At 42.9% G+C, this 21,577-nt stretch overlaps 1 protein-coding gene and 1 pseudogene across 1 annotated transcript; both read left to right on the top strand.

Annotated features, from left to right (window-relative positions):
• Positions 1-215: 215 nt before the first annotated feature.
• LOC136495443 (cationic peroxidase SPC4-like) lies at positions 216-1,442 on the top strand (annotated as a pseudogene).
• Positions 1,443-4,713: 3,271 nt separating this feature from the next.
• Positions 4,714-5,936, top strand: LOC136497178 (cationic peroxidase SPC4-like). The gene has a single exon (XM_066492965.1). It carries the CDS (start codon positions 4,809-4,811, stop codon positions 5,841-5,843), a length of 1,035 nt encoding a protein of 344 aa, XP_066349062.1. The 5' UTR covers positions 4,714-4,808; the 3' UTR covers positions 5,844-5,936.
• Positions 5,937-21,577: the final 15,641 nt, after the last annotated feature.

Genomic DNA, 21,577 nt, shown 5'->3' with positions numbered 1-21,577 from the left:
CTGTCAACTCAAGATTATAAACCGTTTATGCTTTTTTTTTTAGGAAATTAGGCATTATAATTTTTTGGCTGTTGATGAATGAAGCAATTCCCCAATGGACCTGCTAAAATTCAAGTTGTGGAAGAGAAGTCACGGTAGGACGCCCAAAGGGCGCCTGATGTTCTAGTACAAATTCAATACGACCTGCTATAGCTAGCTAGCTAGCTAGTAGATCGATGGCAAGATCAGGCAACGTCCATGCCCTCCTGGCCTTGCTCGTCCTGCTGTGCGCAGCCACAGCATGGACGGCAGCAGCCGTAGCAGGGCCGTTGTTGCCTCTGCCTGATTTGCAGACGACGACGATGAACGAGAACGACACGACGACGGGGAGCTTGTCCGCGGACTTCCACGCGCTGTCGTGCCCGGACCTGCATGGCATTGTGCGCTCCGCCGTGCAGGCCGCGCGCGCGGGCAGGACGTGCAGGTCACCGCGGGCCTCCTGCGCACCTTCTTCCACGACTGCTTCCCGCAGACAAGACCGACCCCGGCAGCGAGCAGCACGTGGAGCCGCAGAACAAGGGCCTGAACCAGAGGGCGCTGCAGCTCATCGAGAGCATCCGAGACACGGTGCACAAGAGGTGCGGAGAAAGAAGCGTCTCGTATTACACTGCATCTGCATGCATGCATAGTACGTTCCAACAAGTGAAGAAGCTAGCTTATGCATGCGCGCAACCTGCACCAACGCAAAATGCAGTCCGGTGGCCCTTTCATCAACATGCAACTCGGCCACTTTGATAGCGTGGGCCCTGCACAACCATGGCAAGTGCAAACCTTGCCGGCCCCCAACGCCGACGTCACCACGCTCCTCAACACCTTCGCCGCCAACGGCAAGGGCTTCGACAACCCCATCGAGGTGGTCGCGCTCTCCGGCGCCCACACCGTCGGCAAGGCGCGGTGCAGCTCCTTCAGCGACCGCACCATCCGCCCCAACCCCAACGACAACTTCGCCAAGGAGCTCGCCCAATTCTGCGGCGGCGACGGGAACCGGCAGCGCAACCTGGACGAGATCACGCCGGACTCCTTCGACAACAGGTACTTTATTGACCTCATCAGCAGGAAGGGAGTGCTCACCTCCGACCAGGGGCTGGCCAACGACGGCCGCGCCGGCTGGAGCGTCAACGCCTTCGCCAACAACCAGGGCAACTTCTTCGAAAAGTTTGCGCAGGCGATGGAGAAGATGAGCAGGCTGACGAGCCCCGGAGGTGCGAAAGCCCGACGCAACTGCTTGAAGCGCGACGCCGGCGTCAACCTCCAGACCAACGTTGCAGCTGCTGGCTCAGGCGACGACGAGGGCCTTGCGGCCTCTGCTTGATCGAGACCGCTGCCGCCAGCATGTGGTCTGTCGATCGTCAAATAAGTAACTAGTGTCCGGCAATGTTTGTCGTTGTTTGTTAGCAAGCTAAACCAAGCTTAGTTGGTCCGTCCAGGTTACCCAACCAGAGCATCTAGGTCGTTCTCAAGTCATTGTTGTTGTTGACGTTGAGACGAATTTGGGTGCTTCTGCTATTTTCCTCTTAAATAAAAATATAGCCTATTTATTTTACTCCTAGCATAGCAGATGTGCGCGCGATTGAGAAAATGAAAGAGCATGTTATGTTTAGTTTCCCCTTTCCATAGGCATACATAGAAACTTCAATTGAGCCGAATGAAAATCTCCGAAAATTGTATTAATGTTGAACCAAATATTTGGAAAATCCTGATCTACCTCTTCCGATCCAATATGTTAAAGCATGTTACAGAATTTATTCAACCATACTTTCCAAAGTGTTGATATTTATGAATATACTCCTAATAATAGAAGGAAGAAACAAACAAATACAACAATTCTTAAAATCTAGTATTTTGCAGCGTAAACTCAAAGGCAGTCCTAATTAACCTTGGGCCTGTGGTCATGGCCACCTGCTAACGGACCGCTAATTGGGCCAGTTTGGTTGTCCTATCATGTGCCAACCTTCGGCCACATTGGATAAGAGGCCCCTTTATTTGGCCTGCCTATTGATACTATAGTTTTTTTTTTCAATTTTTGAGCATATATGCTTCGTCTCTAATAATGCTAACAGGCACATCATTACCCATGGATAGAGGAAATGGAGGTCTACCGCCGTGAGTAGTCCCAAACCTGCTGCACCTGCATCCATATGCCTCCACTAAAACCAATGACTAAACTTTAGTCACCGATTTTAGTGATTAAAAGTGACTAAATGACATTAAAACAGTTCAACAAAGACCAAATTACCCTTAATAAATGTCCAAATCAAGGTTGGGGGCCAGCAATAATAAGGGACAGCCCTTGTCTACTGAGCACTTTAGCCCACTTCTAACTTCTCTTGGATGACTAATGTGACTAAACTAATTTAGTCCATTTTTAGTCAGTTTATTTGGTAGTTTATTAATAGCTAAAGTGACTAAAGTTTAGCTTTAGCAGGGAAACCAAATAGGCCTAAACTAGTAGAACATGGAGATGACTATAGGCAACATAGCGTAATCAAGCAAATACAATTATTTATACTAAATACGGCTTCCCTGTGTTTTCGTGGGACAACCGAACATCAAGATATTGTAAAACAAAAACGTTATATTGGTTTGAATTATGCTACAAAAATGTCACTAACCACACCCTATCTGCTGCATGAGTCTTTAATGTGCTATATAGTCTTGAATTAAGTAGCCGTTAGAGACGATGGAGGAACGGCACTGCAGCCACTCGCGATGGAATCGCGTCTGCACCTCCACCTGCACGGCTGCATGGCTGCACATGCAGGCACGACTCGTCTTGTTCAGTTTTCTCCTAAAAATTTATTCTCTATCACATTAAATATTTAGACACGTACCTAAAGTATTAAATATAAACTAAAAAATAACTAATTGTATATATTATGACTACTTTGCAAGACAAATATTTTAAACCTAATTAGTCCATGATTTGATAATGTGGTGCTACAGTAAATATATGCTAATGATGAATTAATTAGACTTAATAAATTCATCTTATTGATTACTAAAAATTTATGTAATTTATTTTATTATTATTATCAAACACTCGCATATAATACAGCCACCCTAAACTCTACTCGTCCGTTGAACACCACCTCACTCTGGATCGTCAATTTCTCAATCACGTGAAGTGACGCGATGCAGCATCGATCGTCGTGCCCCCAAGGCCCCAACGAAGATCTACTACAGCTTCTCCGGTTACTGCATTCACATCAGTCAAACTCTCAAATTTAATCAAGTTTATATTTTTAAACAAATTTATTATGAAAATATATACTATAACTAATCTAATGGTACTTATTTTGTATCACGAATGTTAATATTTTTTATATAAATTTAGTCGAAGTTTAAACTCTTTGACTTCTTAAAAAATAAAAATTATATTTTTTTATGGACGGAGAGAGTATTAATCATATCCATCTGTACCACTGTACCTCTCGTCTCGTAGACCATTTTTTTATTTGACATGTTAAATTTATCTTAAACTAAGCATCCATAATTTTAGCTATTAATTTTAAAAAAATCCATATAGTCTGAAGACACATGAACTATATATAATAGTTTTAGTTTTCATAAATTCTAAAGGTAATAAATCTTATATTATTAACCTATATATATATTTAAAAATTAAAGGTCAAAGATAGAAATGCTTGACTCAGGAGAAGACTAATACAACATGTAAAAAGACAGGGGGAGTTGTTATCATATCTCACCTCTGCTTACTAAGATCAAGTATATTGAGAGGATGTATAAGTGGACTATAGAAAGTATCACATGAGACCTGTATTCAGCGGATACACGTGTTTTGAGAAATTCTATGAGGGCTCGTTCTTTTGATCCCAAATCCATGAGGTTTGGAACAGATTGAGAGGGATTCCATCCCCTACAAGTCAAAATCCTCCTCCACCCCCTTCAGTTGTCTCCCATCTCAACATCAAACGAACAGGGCTTGAGAGAATAAAGTGGGACAATTATTAATGATGAAGCACGAACTTCCTCCGTCCCTAAATAAATTAGCTTTTAGAGTTATCTTTAGTCAAACTTTTATAATCTATACTCTTATATATATATATATATATATATATATATATATATATATATATATATATATATATATATATATATATATATATATATATATAAGAGTATAGATTATAAAAGTTTGACTAAAGATAACTCTAAAAACTAATTATAAATTTAGTAACGTAACAAAGTTTGACTTAACGCAACTCCAAGAATTAATTTACTCATCAAATACGGAGAGAGTATTATATGGGTTGGGCTTTTAAATAGGCTGTAAATAATAATGACAATATTGTACAGCTAACAGTTAGCTTGATTATTACCCATGCTTCTCTGGCTAAGTGCGTGTTTAGTTCTCGAAATTTGAAAATTTGGCTACTGTAGCACTTTCATTTTTATTTGACAATTAGTGTTCAATCATGGACTAATTAGGCTCAAAACGTTCGTCTCGCGATTTCCAACAAAACTGTGCAATTAGTTTTTTTCGTCTACATTTAATGCTCCATGCACGTATCGTAAGATTCGATGTGATGGCTACTGTAGCATTTTTTGAGAAACTTTTCAGGAACTAAACAAGCACTAAGCCAGCTCCATGGCCTTGGCTGCAACTGTGAACTGGCTATAAATATCATCAGCTGCGGGCTTCAGTGCACCAGCAAAGCGCTTAGCCACTTTGTTGTATCTACTAGTCGTTTGTCACCTAGTACTAGCTAGTGGTAGACTAGTAGCAACACGACGCGCGGCCGGCGACAATGAGCGGCCTTGTATTCGTCGTGGCCGCCGCCGTCGGTGTGCTGCTCGCCGCCTCTGCCGTCTCCTCGAGGCCCGTCGTGCCTCTGGCTACTAGCCGCCCTGATGCCAGCAGTAACGAGCTGTCCGTGTACTTCCACGTGGACTCGTGCCCGCAGCTGGAGACGATCGTGCGGTCCACCGTGGACGCGGCGCTCCAGCTGAACGTGCGTCTCACGGCGGGGCTCCTCCGGCTCTTCTTCCACGACTGCTTCCCGCAGGGGTGCGACGCGTCCATCCTGCTGGACAACGGCGAGCGCGACCTCCCGCCCAACGTCGGGCTGCAGCAGGAGGCCGTGCAGCTGGTGGAGGACATCCGCGCCAAGGTGCACGCGGCGTGCGGGCCCACGGTCTCGTGCGCCGACATCACCGTGCTGGCCACCCGCGACGCCGTCAGCCTGTCCGGCGGCCCCTCCTTCACGGTACCTCTCGGCCGCCTCGACAGCGCGGCGCCGGCGTCCAACAACGATGTGTTCACGCTGCCGCCGCCGACATCGACCGTGGACGGGCTGCTGTCGGCGTTCGCCAGCAAGAACCTGTCGGACCCGGCAGACCTGGTGGCGCTGTCGGGCGCGCACACGGTGGGGAAGGCGCGGTGCAGCTCGTTCGGCGCCGTGGCGGGCCCGGCCACCGACGACATCACCCGGTGCGTGACGGCCACGTGCTCCGCCCCCGGCAGCGCCGACACGCTGCGGGACCTCGACTTCCTGACGCCGGCGTTGTTCGACAACCTCTACTTCATCGAGCTGACGCTGAAGAAGAACAAGGGGGTGATGCTGCCGTCGGACCAGGGGCTCGTCACCGACCCGCGCACCAGCTGGCTCGTCCAGGGCTTCGCCGACAACCACTGGTGGTTCTACGACCAGTTCGGGACCTCCATGGTCAAGATGAGCCAGCTCAGGGGCCCGCAGGGGAACGTCGGCGAGATCCGCCGTAACTGCTTCCGCTCAAACACCAACAGCGGTGTCGCCGCCGCCGGCACCACCGCCACTTCTTGAGTGATGAGAGTGATCCGACCTCGGATCCATCCGCCACCGTCACTCTCACTCACTGTGTAATAACAATAATAAAAAACAACTTGCGCGGGGGCACGTGGTTGTCCACTAGTAGTAGTGTCCATGTCGCAGTACCGATTTTTGTTCCTGCTCCGATAGTCGGATCTGATCCGATCCTCCTCGCTGTTATAAACTTATTATTTTAAGTGTTTTATTTACCCCGCATCACATGGCCTGACTTCAAATAAGATCACCTACTCACCATTTTCTTTTAATTTCTTGTCCCGTCCCGGCTTTACAGACGATTCCTTTTTTCTTTTGACTTTGTTCGATTATACAGTACATCTCAACTTTTTTCCGGATGCAAACAAACAATATAAATTAGGAAAGCTGATTTCAATTTCCAATTTCATACGCAGTATATAGTGACTTTAGGTAACTGTTGAAAACAAGACTATTTGCATCTTCTTCTCCACTCAAGTATTTTTTTAGTAGATCTCCCGCCGCCCACCGTCCACGCCGCGGCGCGGTAGAGTCACGCCACAGCTCCGCTGTCGCGGTCGTGGCCGCGGAGCTCCAACGAGATCCTATCGCGTCTGCGGCGGCCACCCTCTTTCCCTCCCCCCGCCCTCTTCCGACCGCCGCTTTCTTCCCCAATTTAGGCGAGCTTGGTTACCGCCATCTCCTCCAACTCCAGCGGACTACGGAGAATTTTTTATTAAATATTATAATAATAACAGCTCAAAAAATTCATATCTAACCCTTTTGGTCGCGCCACTCCCGCTGGTGCGACCAAACACCGCTGTCGCGCCAACGCATGTGGCGCGGCAAACATCTACCATGTTGGACGACGTTTTCGACGTGGAAAAGCTTGTCGCACCACTCCCGGTGGCGTGCCAGTATTGTTTTATCACGCCACCAGGAGTGGTGTGACAAGACTAAATTTTTGAAAAATCATAACTCTTTAATACGACGTCGGATGAAGATGATTTTTATAAGTTTTGAGTTTTTTCGTTTCAGGACGTTAAGATGCTCAAAAAATAATATAAAATTTCATCACCATAATAATCGAAAATCATGTACTAGTGCTTGCCGCATTTAAAAATAATATCTTTCTTGTATGAGCTTAAATGAAGATACTTTTTATACCAAAATTATAGCTCTCAATGACGTCTATAACTTTGTAGTTTTGAGTTTTTATATTTGAGATCGTTAAGATGCTCGAGAAAATAATATAAACCTTCAACAGCATACTAATCATGCACAAGGGCTTATCGATTCACGAAAATTATATTTTTCTTGATAGGTGTCAAATGAGGATATCATTTATATCAAAGTTATAGCTATCGACGAGATTTACAAGTTTTTAGTTTTGAAGTTTTTCATTTGAGATCGTTAAGATGCTCAAGAAAATAATACAAAAATTAAGAGGTATACTAGTCGTGTACTAAAGCTTACTTTTTTAGAAAAAAATCATATATTTTCATTTATTGTTGAATAAATACACTTTTATATTAAAGATGTAGCTATTGATAAAATCTACATCTATCATTCAAAAATTATTTTTATGCGACATCAGATACGAAGTATATGGTTTTTTTTAAAGGTAAGCTTTGGTACACAATTAATATGTTTCTTAAATTTTATATTGTTTTCTTGAACATCTATCTTAAATGAAAAAAATCAAAACTAAGAAGATGTTGACCTAATTGATAGCTTTAACTTTGATATGAAAAGTATTTCTTTTGACACTTTTGAAGAAAAATATAATTTTTGTGAGACTACAAGTCCTAGTGCACGATTAATATATGCCGAAACTTTAGATTATTTTCTCGAGCATCTTAACAACCTTAAATATAAAAACTCAAAACTACAAAGTTATATATGTCATTGGGAGCTATAATTTTGATATAAAAAATATCTTCATTTGACTCCATACAAAAAAGATATTATTTTTTTAATGCGGCAAACGCTGGTATGCGATTATTATGGTTCTAAAATTTTATATTATTTTTTTAGCCTTTTAACGTTTTCAAACAAAAAAATTTAAAACTAGAAAGTTGTAGATCTCATCGAGATCTATAATTTTTATATAAAAATCATATTCATCCGACGTCGTATCGAAGAGTTATGATTTTTCAAAAATTTAGTCTTGTCACGCCACTCCCGGTGGCCTGTCCCGGTGACGCGACAAAACAATACTAGGAGTGGTGCGACAAGCTTTTCCACGTCTGAAATGCCGTTCAATGTGGCAGATGTTGCCACGCCACATGTGCTAGCGTGACAACGTTATTTGATCGCGCCAGCAGGACTGAAGCGACCAAAAGGGTCCGATCTGCAAAATTTTCCTGGATGCGGTTATTATTAAAATATTAAATAAAAAAGGATTAAAATAAAAAAATCCGAGACTCCCTCGCCCTAATCTGGCCCGGCCGTTGCTACCGCCGCCAGAGCCCCTAAACCGCCAGGCCACCATCGCCGCCGCCCTGGTCTACCTGTCTCCCCCAGGCCGGCCCCTTCTATAGCCACAGGAGTTGGAGAAGAAAGAGAGGAAGAGGTTCACCAGAACCCTAGCCACCGTCGTCGTCGTCTTCGTCTCCGGTGGACACAGATCCAGGAGGAGGAGGAGGAGGAGCCCGCCTACCTCGTCCGTGCTGGCGCCGCCGAAACCCGCCACCGCCGCTGGAGGGGTGAGAGGGAGGAGTCGCATGGGGGCGCGAGCACGGGCGTTGCGGGCACATGCTGTGGAGAATCTGAGTGTTGGATTCGTCCAAAACGCTCGGTTGCTATATAACATTTCTGATTTTTTTATAACGAAATTCACTAAAGCTAAAGCACAATCTACAGCTCTACAAGGAGTGAAGAGGATGCCAAACACACCCCAATTTACAGAGCGGTAGTTCTTGGATGGTACCTGGCAGTACTACTGGAATTAGTCTTGAATAACTAGCATCAATACCTATAGAGATGTGCCACTGATAATGTTGTGGATTTTTGTACATTTAGGGTTAGTTTGGCAAGGCTCTTGCTCCCCCTGAATGGGTTTCACCTTTGGCTTCTCTTGTGAAGCAGCTTCTGTATGGAGCTGAAACCGTTATAGAAAATGTTTGCCAAAATGACTCTAGTGGTAGCTTGTGAGTGGGAGCTAAGAGAAACCATATTTTGTGGCTCTAGCTCCTCCAGGATTCTTGCAAGCAGCCATTTCAGCCCCCCTGTTTTGCACGGCTTCACGGCAGGAGCCGGCCCCTTGCCAAACGGACCCTTCCTCTCCTATTATTGGACCCAATATGGATATACAGCTAACCATGCTTGTAAATGGCATAGTCTCTGTCACCATTGGCCTCAAGGCACACACCGAGGATGCACAACACTAATCCTTCGTCTATGTTGCCGCTGCTTCACCACCACCCCCTTCTATCACCTTGTGAGCCATCTGTCAGTAAACAAGTTCGCGCAACAATGATAATGGTGACGACAGCATAGCTCCATCACCATCTTACCCCCTTCCTGACCGGATCTGGACCTCTTTCTCCATCCTCTCTAATTTGACGCAGTTCGATGGTGTTTGGCCAGATTGTTGGAGGATGATGAGGAATTTCCTATTGGCTTAATCATATATCTAGACAGTTAGGTCCTCCTTGGCCTCAACGGGACACCGTGGCCAACAAAGGCGGTGACGTGCAATATGGGACATGCTTCATCGACTTTAGAAGGCTATGCTACGGTGTGTGGTGTGTGTATTGTGACTATGGCGTTGTAGGGCTATCAGCTCGATGAAGTAGTGGGCAAAGGCTTTTGCCTGAAAACAACCACCCCCATGCCAGCACAGCTCTAAATACCCACAAACACCAACTAGCCAACACCACATTGGGCATATCCTTGTGTTACATATATATGTTCCTGTTCTTCTTGGATGGACACAAGACCATTGCCTTGTATTTTGGAACTAGCGACGTGGTGGAGTTGGCAGACAATAATCTAAGATTTGTTAAATCACAAGTACGTACCATAACTCCAGAAGATTTTCGTTTCAGCGCTAATTCAATCTTCGTGTTGTTAGCCTATTACTAGGGTGTATTTGATTTCGAAAATGAGATGTGGTCCGCCATCATCTCACCTTTGGCCTTTTTTTCTTTGGTCCGTGACTCTCCACTCGCTCATCACTAGCAAGCTAGTTACTAGTACAAGCATAAATTAAAGAATGAGGTAGTTTTAATTATTAAACTTTATGAGATGAACTTATAATACACCAGCTTATCTAGATGTATTCGCCAAGAATTGATAGCGAAATAATAACAGACTTTACATATATTTTCTTCTATCTTTGTGTGCTCTTTCCCTTTTATTGGTATCGGTGAATACACGGACAACACTGTAAGACTTGACTATATGCGGTTGTAGAGGCCAATTTTTTTTTTCCAATTTTCTAATTACAAAAACCTAGAATGTGACGATTCCTTAACCAAATACCCCCAATATTTCAAATCACATCACGTGGCTAAGCTTGAAACTGACCACATAATAACCTACGCACGTATCTTTTTTTTTATTTTCTTCCCGTGTCGTCCCCGTTCCATTGTCCCCTCTTCACTAGTTCACTTTAATTACAAAGATTCTGCCTTTTTTTTTTCTTTTGACTTTAATGTGATTATAGACCTGTTCTTTTTTCTTCTAATCTAGACATCAAGAATAATTGACGATTAGAGTACCCTCAACAGTATGAGATAGTTACTGGCTCTAAGACAATTTCTCTTACCATGTTTGGATGTAGATATTCAACCTTGGAATTTAGAACTGACATTAGCTAAAACCGGGAGGGGCAAGCAACCAACAAGATAGAGAGTTCTTAAGGAAAACACAGTGGCCTGGCCTTGTTTGGTAACGTGAGCTCTTAATAAAAGCGTGGCAGAAAAAACTATAAGGTCCCATTTGCATCTTTGGAATTGAATTTATTTTAATAATCATAATTTAGAACATATTAATTAAGCTAACATGTTGTATATGGATTATATTTGTATATTATTGTTGGCTATACGAGAGAGATGCTTATGTGTTGCATTTCTATCATAGGGGAATAAGTTGAAGAGCGTGTTATAAGTTACAAAATAGAAACATAGAAGGGTGATCCACAGAATCAATTTCCATCTTCCGTACTATAAATTTAAGATAGTCTTATATTTGAACTTTAGAAAGTGGTGAAATGTCAAATTCTAAGCCAAATAGCTTAATTTATTAAGTTGATTTCAATTCCTCCAAATAAAAGGATTCAAATGGCCTCTAAAGACAATTATCTTTTCTGTCGATCATTATTGCGCCATGGCAATAGTGCTCTGTCTCATAATACAACAGGGAGTACGTATATATAACAACACCTCGTCTTGTTTGGTAACGTGAGCTCTAAAGGAAAGCATGGCAGAAAAAAACTATAAAGAAAATTATCTTTTCGGTCGATCATTATTGTGCCCTGGCAGTAGTGTTCTCTATCTCATAATACAACAGAGAGTACGTATCACTGGTAGAGAATCGAGCTTTACTCCCGGTGGGGAACCCCCTCTAGTCCCGGTTCCCCACCCGGGAGCAAGCATCCAGGACTAAAGGGGGGTCATTTAGTCCCGGGTCAGGAACCGGGACTAAAGGAGGACCTTTAGTCCCGGTGGGTAACACCAACCGGGACTAAAGGTGCCTCCTGACATGCCACGAGGGCCGGCACCTTTAGTCCCGGTTGGTAATACGAACCGGGACTAAAGGTTTTTTTCTTTTTTCTTTTCTTTTCTTTTCATTTTTTTGTTTTCTTTTCAAAATAGGTTTTCGAAGTCGTATTGTACGCTGCTAATTGTACATTTATACGCGCATATAGTATGTTTCGGTTCAAGCACAATGAACGTATTAAATCACACAATTCAAGCATATATATATATATATATATATATATATATATATATATATATATATATATATATATATATGCATGCATCATATATATATATTTACATGCATGCATGCATATGTGTATTTTACATTATATTATTTCATGTGCATATATTACAAAAGATTGCATTATAGTTGTTGTGACATAACAAGTTTCCTCTCATCCTCTAGCTTGGCTTCAATGGCAGTATTGGGTCGAAGTAGAACTCGCCCTTGGAATTGATGACCTGCTCATTAAAAAATTCGGCTATAGACTCTTGAATTGCTTTGATTTGGTCTTGCCGTATGACCTTTTCCTCCAACCATCGAGTCTACAGGTTTGAATTAAAGGAAAATAAATTAATATATGTACATATATATATATATAAAGACATAGTAACACAATCAATAATAATAATTAAATGAATATATAGTGTATTTTTAACGTACTTTGAGTCTCTCTGTAGGAGTTCTTTGGGAGAGCACCTTGATAAACTTGCAAACATAGTAACCACAGTAGTTGTTCCCCTGTTCCTGCCTCAGACACCACTTTACGAGAAAAAGATTTGTCATCCAATCTGGTGATCCGGTGAAAGCTATATGTTTAATTAATAAAGATGATGCGATTCAGGGGACTTACTTTCAAAGGGATTACATTCAGTGGCGCTTTGCATTTTTTCATATGTTGCTTCTCAATAAAGGTTTTCCAAACACTGCCCAATAAAAAATTTGTCACGTCATCAGATATAGTTAATCATTATGTTTGTGTGTATATATAGTTGCTAGAGATCCCGAAATTACCTCTGGATAATATCTATCATATCTTGGTAGTCTTGTTGTGGTTTTCTCATCGAGTCATAGATTATCAAGTGACTTTTCACCAGATCGATGTCCATCAATATCCAGTGATTGCTGCATGTGTTTATAGGATATAACGCATAACACTCATTAATTAACTAGAATCAACATATGAGCCATTAAGGCTATGATCGACATGATTAACACTCACTTGAAGTTATAGGGAAAGAGTATATCCTTCTTGTGGCGGTGGTTTACTAAGAAGTTCATGATGTTACTCTCTGACTCAGACTTCCAATTAGTCTTTGGAGTAATTGGGTCTTTGAATACTATATGGGGATCAACAAAACCAATTTCATTGCAGCCTTCCTTTCTGAGCTCTGTCATTGTAAATCTGCATATATATAGTACTTGTTAGGATAATTTATATGCATATACACACATATGATGAGTTTAATAATAGATCGAAAGAATTATTACTTACAGGCAATAGCAGCTAATGATAACTTTGTCCAGAGAGGTCAGGTGGCATAGTTGATGAAATTCTGCAAAGTCAACATACATAACATCATCGCCACGGAACCAATGTTCGTCTCTAATTCTGACACCAACGCAGAAGTCTCCACTGGTAGACGCCTGCATGTACCACTTGTTTAGCAGGTACATTTGCATCCCCAGATCAAATAAGGCTTGAGGGTTGTATAGACTCTGGCCTAGTATAAATTTTTTCTTCCAAATATCAACCTCGGCCGCACTCTCAATGTTTCCATCACCAAACATCTGGTAAAGGTCGAGACCAGTCTCATCAAGAAATTCACCAAGGTGATCCAAATCGACATCCGGAGGTATGTTTGCCTGATGCATTAATCCTAAATTCGAACCATATTCATTACCAACAACTAGCGGGGGGGATTGATTGGTGCGCTTGTTGTCCGAGTTGGGCAACTCCTTTCCCTGCCCGCTTCTTTTTCTGTACCGCCTCAATTGACTTGGTGAGAGTGCGGTCATAGTCTGATAACGTTGATTTGGACGGCTTACAAGATTCCCGCTGTTGTTGCTGGTAAGAAGTCACCTTTTTTCTTAGAATATCTAGAGCTACGAAGAAGTACGGTTTCTCCGGGTTTCTCCTTGCTTCTTGATTCATTTTAAGTTTGTTATAGAATCTAGACATGTCTTTTTTATATGCATCAGTTCCTTCTTCCTTCTCTTCAGATATTATTTTGGGAATAGCCCTTGGTTTCACGGTGGCTTTCTTTGCAGGCGGGGACTGGTTCTTCGTTTGAGGGGCTGGCCTCTTGCTAGGCTTCTTGGTAGGCGGGGGCGGGGGAGGCGTTGGAGACCTCCTTGGAGGTGTTGGCAGCGGCGTTGGAGACCTCCTTGGAGGTGGCGGCTGCGGCGTTGGAGACCTCCTTGGAGATGGTGTGGATACAGCCTCGTCTTCCAACACAATGTCATCGTACAGAGCACTATGATGATCTGGCGATTGAACAATTGGATTTAGGTTGGGGGAGGATCTGCTACAAAAAAAAGGAATGACATATTATTATGAGCAGATTGTTAATTATTTAAGCCAATACAAATTAATGATGTAGTGTTTTCATCCGCACGTACCTATGGTGAGGTAGTTCAGGAGGAGGTGGAGCCGACATCCCTGGAATGATGATGTAGCGCTTGCGCCATAGAATGAATGTCTTCTCCGCTTCTCCTAGAGTCTTCTCGCCATCACCTCCAGGAATGTCAAGAGGCAAATCACTAAAACCTTTTTCAGCTTTATCTACCGAGATGGTAGCATATCCTTCTTGGATTATATTCCCATGAATCCTTGGTGTCTTGGTTCGATCGATAGGATTAACAAGATCGATAGCCACCTTGATTGTGGAATTCTCCTTCGGAATGTGTAGCTCACACGTTGTACAAGGTTCAGTGACGTCATCCACAGGGAAGCACAGTCCTGTGTCCCCTTGATTTGGTATCTCCGTGGAAGCGCAGCTGCTTTTCAACTAAACAGATTGGCTAATGTTGATTCCTGGCTCTGATGCCTGCTTGCTTGCACTCACTGCTATTTGCACTTGCCTTCTGATTTCCTCCTGCATTCTCGCTTCAAGGTTTTTTTCCCGCTCCTGTGCTTCACGCACCGCTTCCTCCAACCTCTAGAGCCGCTGTGCCTCTTCTTCCTTCTTTCTCTGGCGACTTCTGTAGGAAGGTCTGTCCTGAGGGAATCCATGCTCCCACGAGACACTTCCTTTGCCTCTAGTTCGGCCACTATGTTCAATAGTCCCGATGGCGTATGTCAGCTCATCCTTCTCTCTGTTGGGCCTGAACGCACCACTAGCAGTAGCTCTCTGAGCATAAAACAATCTTTCTGCTGCATCTTGCAGTCTTGCGCCATAAACACACTTCCCTGTCTCCTGGTCTAGTGTTCCCCCATGAGCGAAAAACCAATTCTTTGCACGTTCTCTCCACTCGAGTGATTCTGGTCTGATACCCTTGGCAAGAAGGTCTGCTTCCATTTTGTTCCACTTCTTAATGGCAGTCGGGTAGCCACCTGATCCCAAGGTATGGTGGTATGTCTTCTGTTGGGCATTACGTTGGTTCTTTATCACCCGACTCACACCCTCTTCCGAAGTCTTGTACTGTACAAACTCATCCCAATAGGGCCTCTGCTTTGAGATCGGGCCTGGGACAGTAAAATCTGGTGCTATGTTCTTCTTGACATACGTCGTGTATAGGTGTTTCTTCCAAGTCTGAAACTGGGTGGCCATCTTCTTCATTGCCCAATCCCTAACTCGCTCCTTCAATTCATCACCATCTATTATATCATCATAACCATCTGTTTGGAGCGTGAAATGTACCAAGACATCATTCCAAATTAACGCCTTGTCACGATCGGAGACAAAACTGATATGAGGAGCATTGGTCTTCTTCTTCCATTCACGGGTACTAATCGGGAGCCAGTCCCGTACAAGGTAACCACAGTGGTGCACAAATTTCATTTTATTCGGCCCCCCCGGTTCTCCTGTATCCACATTGAACTCCGAGATGATGAAGCGACCCTCCAATGGCTTTTTGGGACCTCGAATATTTTTACTCTTCGTTGTAGTTGTTGATGTCGATCCAGAGGGCTACAAAACATAAACATTATTTTTAATGTCATGAGCACACATAAGACATATGATAATATATATAGCTAATAATAAAAAATATATACTTGGCCAATATGTTGTTGCTCATTTTGTTCAAGAGCTAAGTACTGACTCCCGTCATCTGCATCCTCTTGCACGTTATTTTTAGCACCATCATCGCCGGCAACTTGAGTGCCAGTGTTGATCAAATTCATCATCAACTCCTCCTCATCCATATTTCTCGGGTCGGCCATCTAGCTTAAAAAAATAAAACCAATATATAGTACGTCAAATCTTTGCTTATTACATGCGTAAAATCTACGAACAATATGCATTATTAAATCTTGCCCCTCGGTCACGGACGCAATTCGCCACACTAGGACGAACTACGTCGGTACTAGGGCGAATTAGGGCTATACATAAACGGCCGAGGGCAAATTGCGTCGGTGACTAGGGCGAACCACGTCGGTGACATCAACAGCGCGGTTCGCCCTGGTGTGATTGTTTAGCATTAACGATAACGATAATACGAATGTTGATCAACTAGGCCACGAGAAAGGGCGGTGTGACAAGAGTGGCGGTGCTCCACTCCGCCGTATATATGTCTGTACACATGGGTGAACGAGGGCGGCGGTGCTCCGCCGTATACATAGAAATGCATGGACGAAATGCATATGAATACAAATGACGTATATATACGTGTCGGCGCGGTGGTCGGTGTGCTGACGACGATGACGTGAGGCGGGCCGGCGTGCTGACAACGACGACGACATGAGGCGGGCCGGGGCGGTGTCGGTGCGTGATTGTCTGTAGCCATGCATGCAAGTCCAACCAAAACTGCTAACATCATCACATGTGATATTTTTGATAAACTAAAAAACGCTTAGTTTACAAACTGGGTATCAAAATTGAGTTCCTATTTGACCATTATATATCCTACAACAAATCCTTCAAAAAAAAGACCCTACATGAATATATTTGGATAAAATTTCATTAACAAACATTGATCTATGAAGATAGAAAAAATTCTTCTATTGAAACTGCATCTTGAAATAATGGCATATCATATAGTGATGAATATATGGTGGTTGATGGGCTGGATCATTTTCAGCTTTAGTGACAACGACAATGGTTGCCATCCTGAGGAGTTTGTAACGAAAGTTCATTAGCGGATGGTTCGTAGCATTGTTTCCAAATAATATATAGCGTGTTTATTATACAAGCCATGGATTTACATCGATCTAATTAATTTCTAAAGTAATTTCATTGGTGGTCCTTAATTAAACTTGTCATGAGTTCAGGTCCTAGTGATCTTAAAATGTATTTTTGTACCATAAAATGCAGTTTTTGACACTCTAATTAAACTTGCTAATTTATCCATATAATATCCAAATATTCAAAACTTGTGTTAAGATATGTTTTTTATTTAAAATCATTTAGAGTTCCAAACATTCATTTTTAGTTCCTAGATTTTGTGATTCAAAATTTGGAATTTTCAATCGACCTCGAGCGTTGACATGGCTTACACCAAAGTTGTAGTTTTCGACGTGATCTATAACTCGGCAGTGGAGGGCTCGGACGAATGTACAAAGAGATCGACGAATATATCACCTCGATCGAGCTCGGCAGTGTGGAGGGCCTCGGGCGCGGTGGGGCAACGCGCGGTGGAGGCCGGCCTCGGGCGCGGAGGAGGGCGCGGTGGAGGGCCATGGGCGCGCGTGGAGGAGGGGCACGGGCGCGCGCGGTGGAGGCCGCACGAGGAAGAAGAGGGCGGCGCCGGTGTCACGGAAGGCGAACGGACGCGGCGCGAGGAAGAAGAGGGCAGCGGTGTTCGACGAGGAAGAAGACGAGCGGATCGATCTGCGCCAGGCGCTGGAGGTTATATACCAGAGAGAATTACTCCCGGTGCCAGCCACCAACCGGGAGTAAAAACCCTTTACTCCCGGTGCGTATTACCAACCGGGAGTAAAGGGTTTTTTTGGCGGGCCACGAAACTGCAGCCCACCTTTACTACCGGGTGGGCTTCCCACCCGGGAGTAAAGGTGGCCTGCAGTTTCGTTTCCCGCCTGTTTTAAGCAATAGTCTTGTTAAATACAATAGAAATGCAATAGTTTTTGTTAAATACATAGTAAATTAAATAAAAGGCATAAAATTATTTTGTTAAAAATATGAATTTTCTTTTTGTTTATTGCACATAGGAAAAATCTATAACCTAACTTTTTTTATTTTTTGTTAGAATTATAAAACATAATGTAACTAATATTTATTATTTTGTTAATGCAAAAATGTAGTGTTTAATTAAAATTATTAAAACTATTGGTTTTGGACAGGAAATTTATTTTCACATCATTTTAACGTTAATATTTTAATTTTTTATCACTCAGTATCCTAATTTACCTTTTTGAGAGAGAAATCCCACCAAATCAAACATTGATTTAATTTAAAACATGACATAATAAACATCTGAATTCACAATTATTACATAATATCTCAAACACACACTATATTAAATCACTATATCATCAAGTGGGCACAGCAGTGAACTTCTTCTTTACGTATGTCCCTTGGTTATGATCGCTTCGTAACCATGGAGTGTCCTCATCATTTACCAAGATGCTAGGGTCTTTGTTCACTTTGAAGGGCGGAATTCGGTCATCCTTTTCATATTCTTCTGACATGTCCGACTTGTCCTCAATTCCCACGATGACTCTTTTCCCTGAAAGAACTATGTGGCACTTTGGCTCTTTGGTTGAGTCATTATCGTTTTTCCCTCTTTTTGGTTTGGTAGACATATCATTGACATAGAACACCTGATTCACATCCTTGGAAAGGACGAATGGTTCGTCTTTGTACCCAATATTACTAAGGTCTACTGTTGTCATTCCATACTCGTTGTCTACTGTTACCCCGCCTCCGGTCACCTTGACCCATTGGCACTTGAACAATGGGATCTTCAAAGTAGGTGCATATTCTAGTTCCCATATTTCATCTATGCGTCCATAACATGTCTGCTTATTCCCATTCGGGTCTGTGGCATCTATGCGGACACCACTGTTTTGGTTGGTACTCCTTTTATCTTGGGCTACTGTATAGAATATGTTCCCATTTATCTCGTACCCTTTGTATGTGATGATATGCCATGATGGTTGTATAGCCAATAAATACAGTTGCTCATGGATGCTCTCATCACCTTGACATTTTTTTCGCAACCAACCGCCGAAAGTTTCCATGTGCTTATGCGTAATCCAAGCTTTAGTCTTCCCTGGAAACTCGGATCGTAAGAGATCCTTGTGTGTCTCAATATACGGATCTACCAAAGAGGAGTTCTGTAGAACTGTGTAGTGCGCTTTATTGAAATAATCATCATCCGTACCAATATATGTTTTCCTCCCTAGTGTCCCCTTTTTGCTTAGTCTCCCCTCATGTCTCGATTCAGGAACACCAATCGAGTCAAGGTCGGGAATAAAGTCAACACAGAACTCAATGACCTCTTCTATTCCATAGCCCTTGGCGATGCTTCCTTTTGGGTGAGCACGGTTGTGAACATATTTCTTCAGGACTCCCATGAATCTCTCTAAGGGGAACATGTTGTGTAGGAACACAGGACCGAGAGTGAAAATCTCCTTGACTAGGTGAACTAGGAGGTGTGTCATAATATCAAAGAAGGAAGGAGAGAACACCAACTCAAAGCTGACGAGACATTAAACCACATCATTCTGTAGTTTAGCTAGATCAGTTGGATCAATTGCCTTCTGAGAAATTGCATTGAGGAATGCACATAGCTTCACGGTGGCTAGACGTACATTTGGAGGTAGAATTCCTCTTAATGCAACTGGAAGTAATTGCATCATGAGAATGTGACAGTCATGGGACTTTAAGTTACAGAATTTCTTCTCTGGCACATTTATAATACCCTTTATATTCGAGGAGAATCCAGATGGTACCTTGATGTTGTTTAAGCATTCAAACATGATTTCCTTCTCCTCTTTGCTTAGAGTGTAGCTAGCAGGACGTAAGTAATGGTGTCCATCATCTATCTTCTCTGGATGCAGGTTGTCTCTTTCTCTCAAACAACGCAGGTCCTGTCGTGCTTCAAATGTGTCCTTAGGCTTTCCATACACACCCATAAAGCCTAGCAGGTTCACACAAAGATTCTTCGTCAAGTGCATCACGTCGATCGAGCTATGGACCTCCAGGACTTACCAATAGGGTAGGTCCCAAAATATGGACTTTTTCTTCCACATGGGTGCGTGACCGTTAGCGTCTTTCAGAATAGGTTGGCTTCCATGTCCTTTTCCAAAGACGACTTTCACATCATTGACTATATCGAGTACATCCTCACTGGTTCGGTTGCGAGGCTTGGTCAGGTGGTCTGCCTTTCCTTTAAAATGCTTGCCTTTCTTTCTTACGGGATGATTTACAGGAAGAAATCGACGATGGCCAAGGTACACGACCTTTCGACATTTTTTCAAGAATACACCTCTAATATCACCGAAGCAGTGTGTGCATGCATTATATCCCTTGTTTGACTGTCCTGAAAGATTACTTAGAGCAGGCCAATCATTGATTGTTACGAACAACAATGCTCGTAGATCAAAGTGTTCCTGTTTGTACTCATCCCACACACGTACACCTTCTTTATTCCACAAAATGAGAAGTTCGTCAATAAGTGGTCTCAGGTACACATCGATGTCATTGCCAGGTTGCTTCGGGCCTTGGATGAGCACAGGCATCATAATGAACTTCCGCTTCATGCATAACCAAGGAGGAATGTTGTAGATACTTAGAGTAACAGGCCAAGTGCTATGACTACTGTTCTGCTCTCCAAAAGGATTGATACCATCTGTACTTAAAGCAAACCTTAAGTTTCTTGCGTCATTTGCAAACTCCGGGAATTCTCTGTCGATTGCTCTCCACTGGGACCCATCAGCAGGGTGTCTCAACATATTGTCTACCTTACGGTCTTCTTTGTGCCATCGTAACAATTTTGCATGTTCTTTGTTTCTGAACAGACGTTTCAAGCGTGGTATTATAGGAGCATACCACATAATCTTGGTAGGGATTTTCTTACGCGGACGTTTGCCCTCAACATCACCAGGGTCATCTTGCCTGATCTTATATCGTGACGCATGGCATACCAGGCATGCATCTAATTTCGCGTACTCTTTGCCACGGTATAGGATGCAGTCATTAGGACATGCATGTATCTTCTCTATTTCTAGCCCCATAGGACAGACAACTTGTTTTGCTTTGTAGGTAGTGGCGGGCAATTCATTATACTTCGGAAGCATCTTTTTTTGGATTTTTAGTAACTCTCCAAATCCCTTGTCAGATACACCATTCTTTGCCTTCCATTGCAACAATTCTAGTGTGGTTCCCAACTTTTTCTGCCCTGCATCACAAGTTGGGTACAACAATTTCTTGTGATCTTCTAGCATCCGCTCGAACTTGATCTTCTCCTTTTCACTTTCACATTCTCTTTGTGCATCATGAATGACCTGACAAAGATCATCAGCCGGCTCATCTTCTGCGGCTACCTCTTCTTCAGCTTCTCCCATTGCAGTATCATTGAAGCACGCACCATCAGGAATAATATCATTGTTGTCCCATTGTTCTTCTTCACCTTCTTCCATTATAACACCGGTTTCTCCGTGCTTTGTCCAACAAATATAGTTTGGCATGAAACCCGACTTGAACAAGTGTGAATGAAGAGTCCTTGAGCAAGGATATTCCACCGTATTCTTACATATGGCACATGGGCAGCACATGAAACCGTCGTGTTCTTACATATGAACTCTTGGGAGCGGCGATCAGCATTATATATCCAATGACGGCTCATCTACATTACATGACATAAATATCATATTAAAACCTAGATCATAATTAATTATTTATACAACATGCGTGCCA

The sequence above is a fragment of the Miscanthus floridulus genome, chromosome 12 (genome assembly GCF_019320115.1).
Source record: "Miscanthus floridulus cultivar M001 chromosome 12, ASM1932011v1, whole genome shotgun sequence".
NCBI lineage: Eukaryota > Viridiplantae > Streptophyta > Magnoliopsida > Poales > Poaceae > Miscanthus > Miscanthus floridulus.
Note: the sequence above shows the minus strand (reverse complement) of the source record. Positions and strands in the feature narration are given on the sequence as shown.

Coding starts and splice junctions, on each gene's coding strand:
- LOC136497178 (XM_066492965.1), top strand. CDS start 4,809: ATGAGCGGCCTTGTATTCGTCGTGGCCGCCGCCGTCGGTGTGCTGCTC.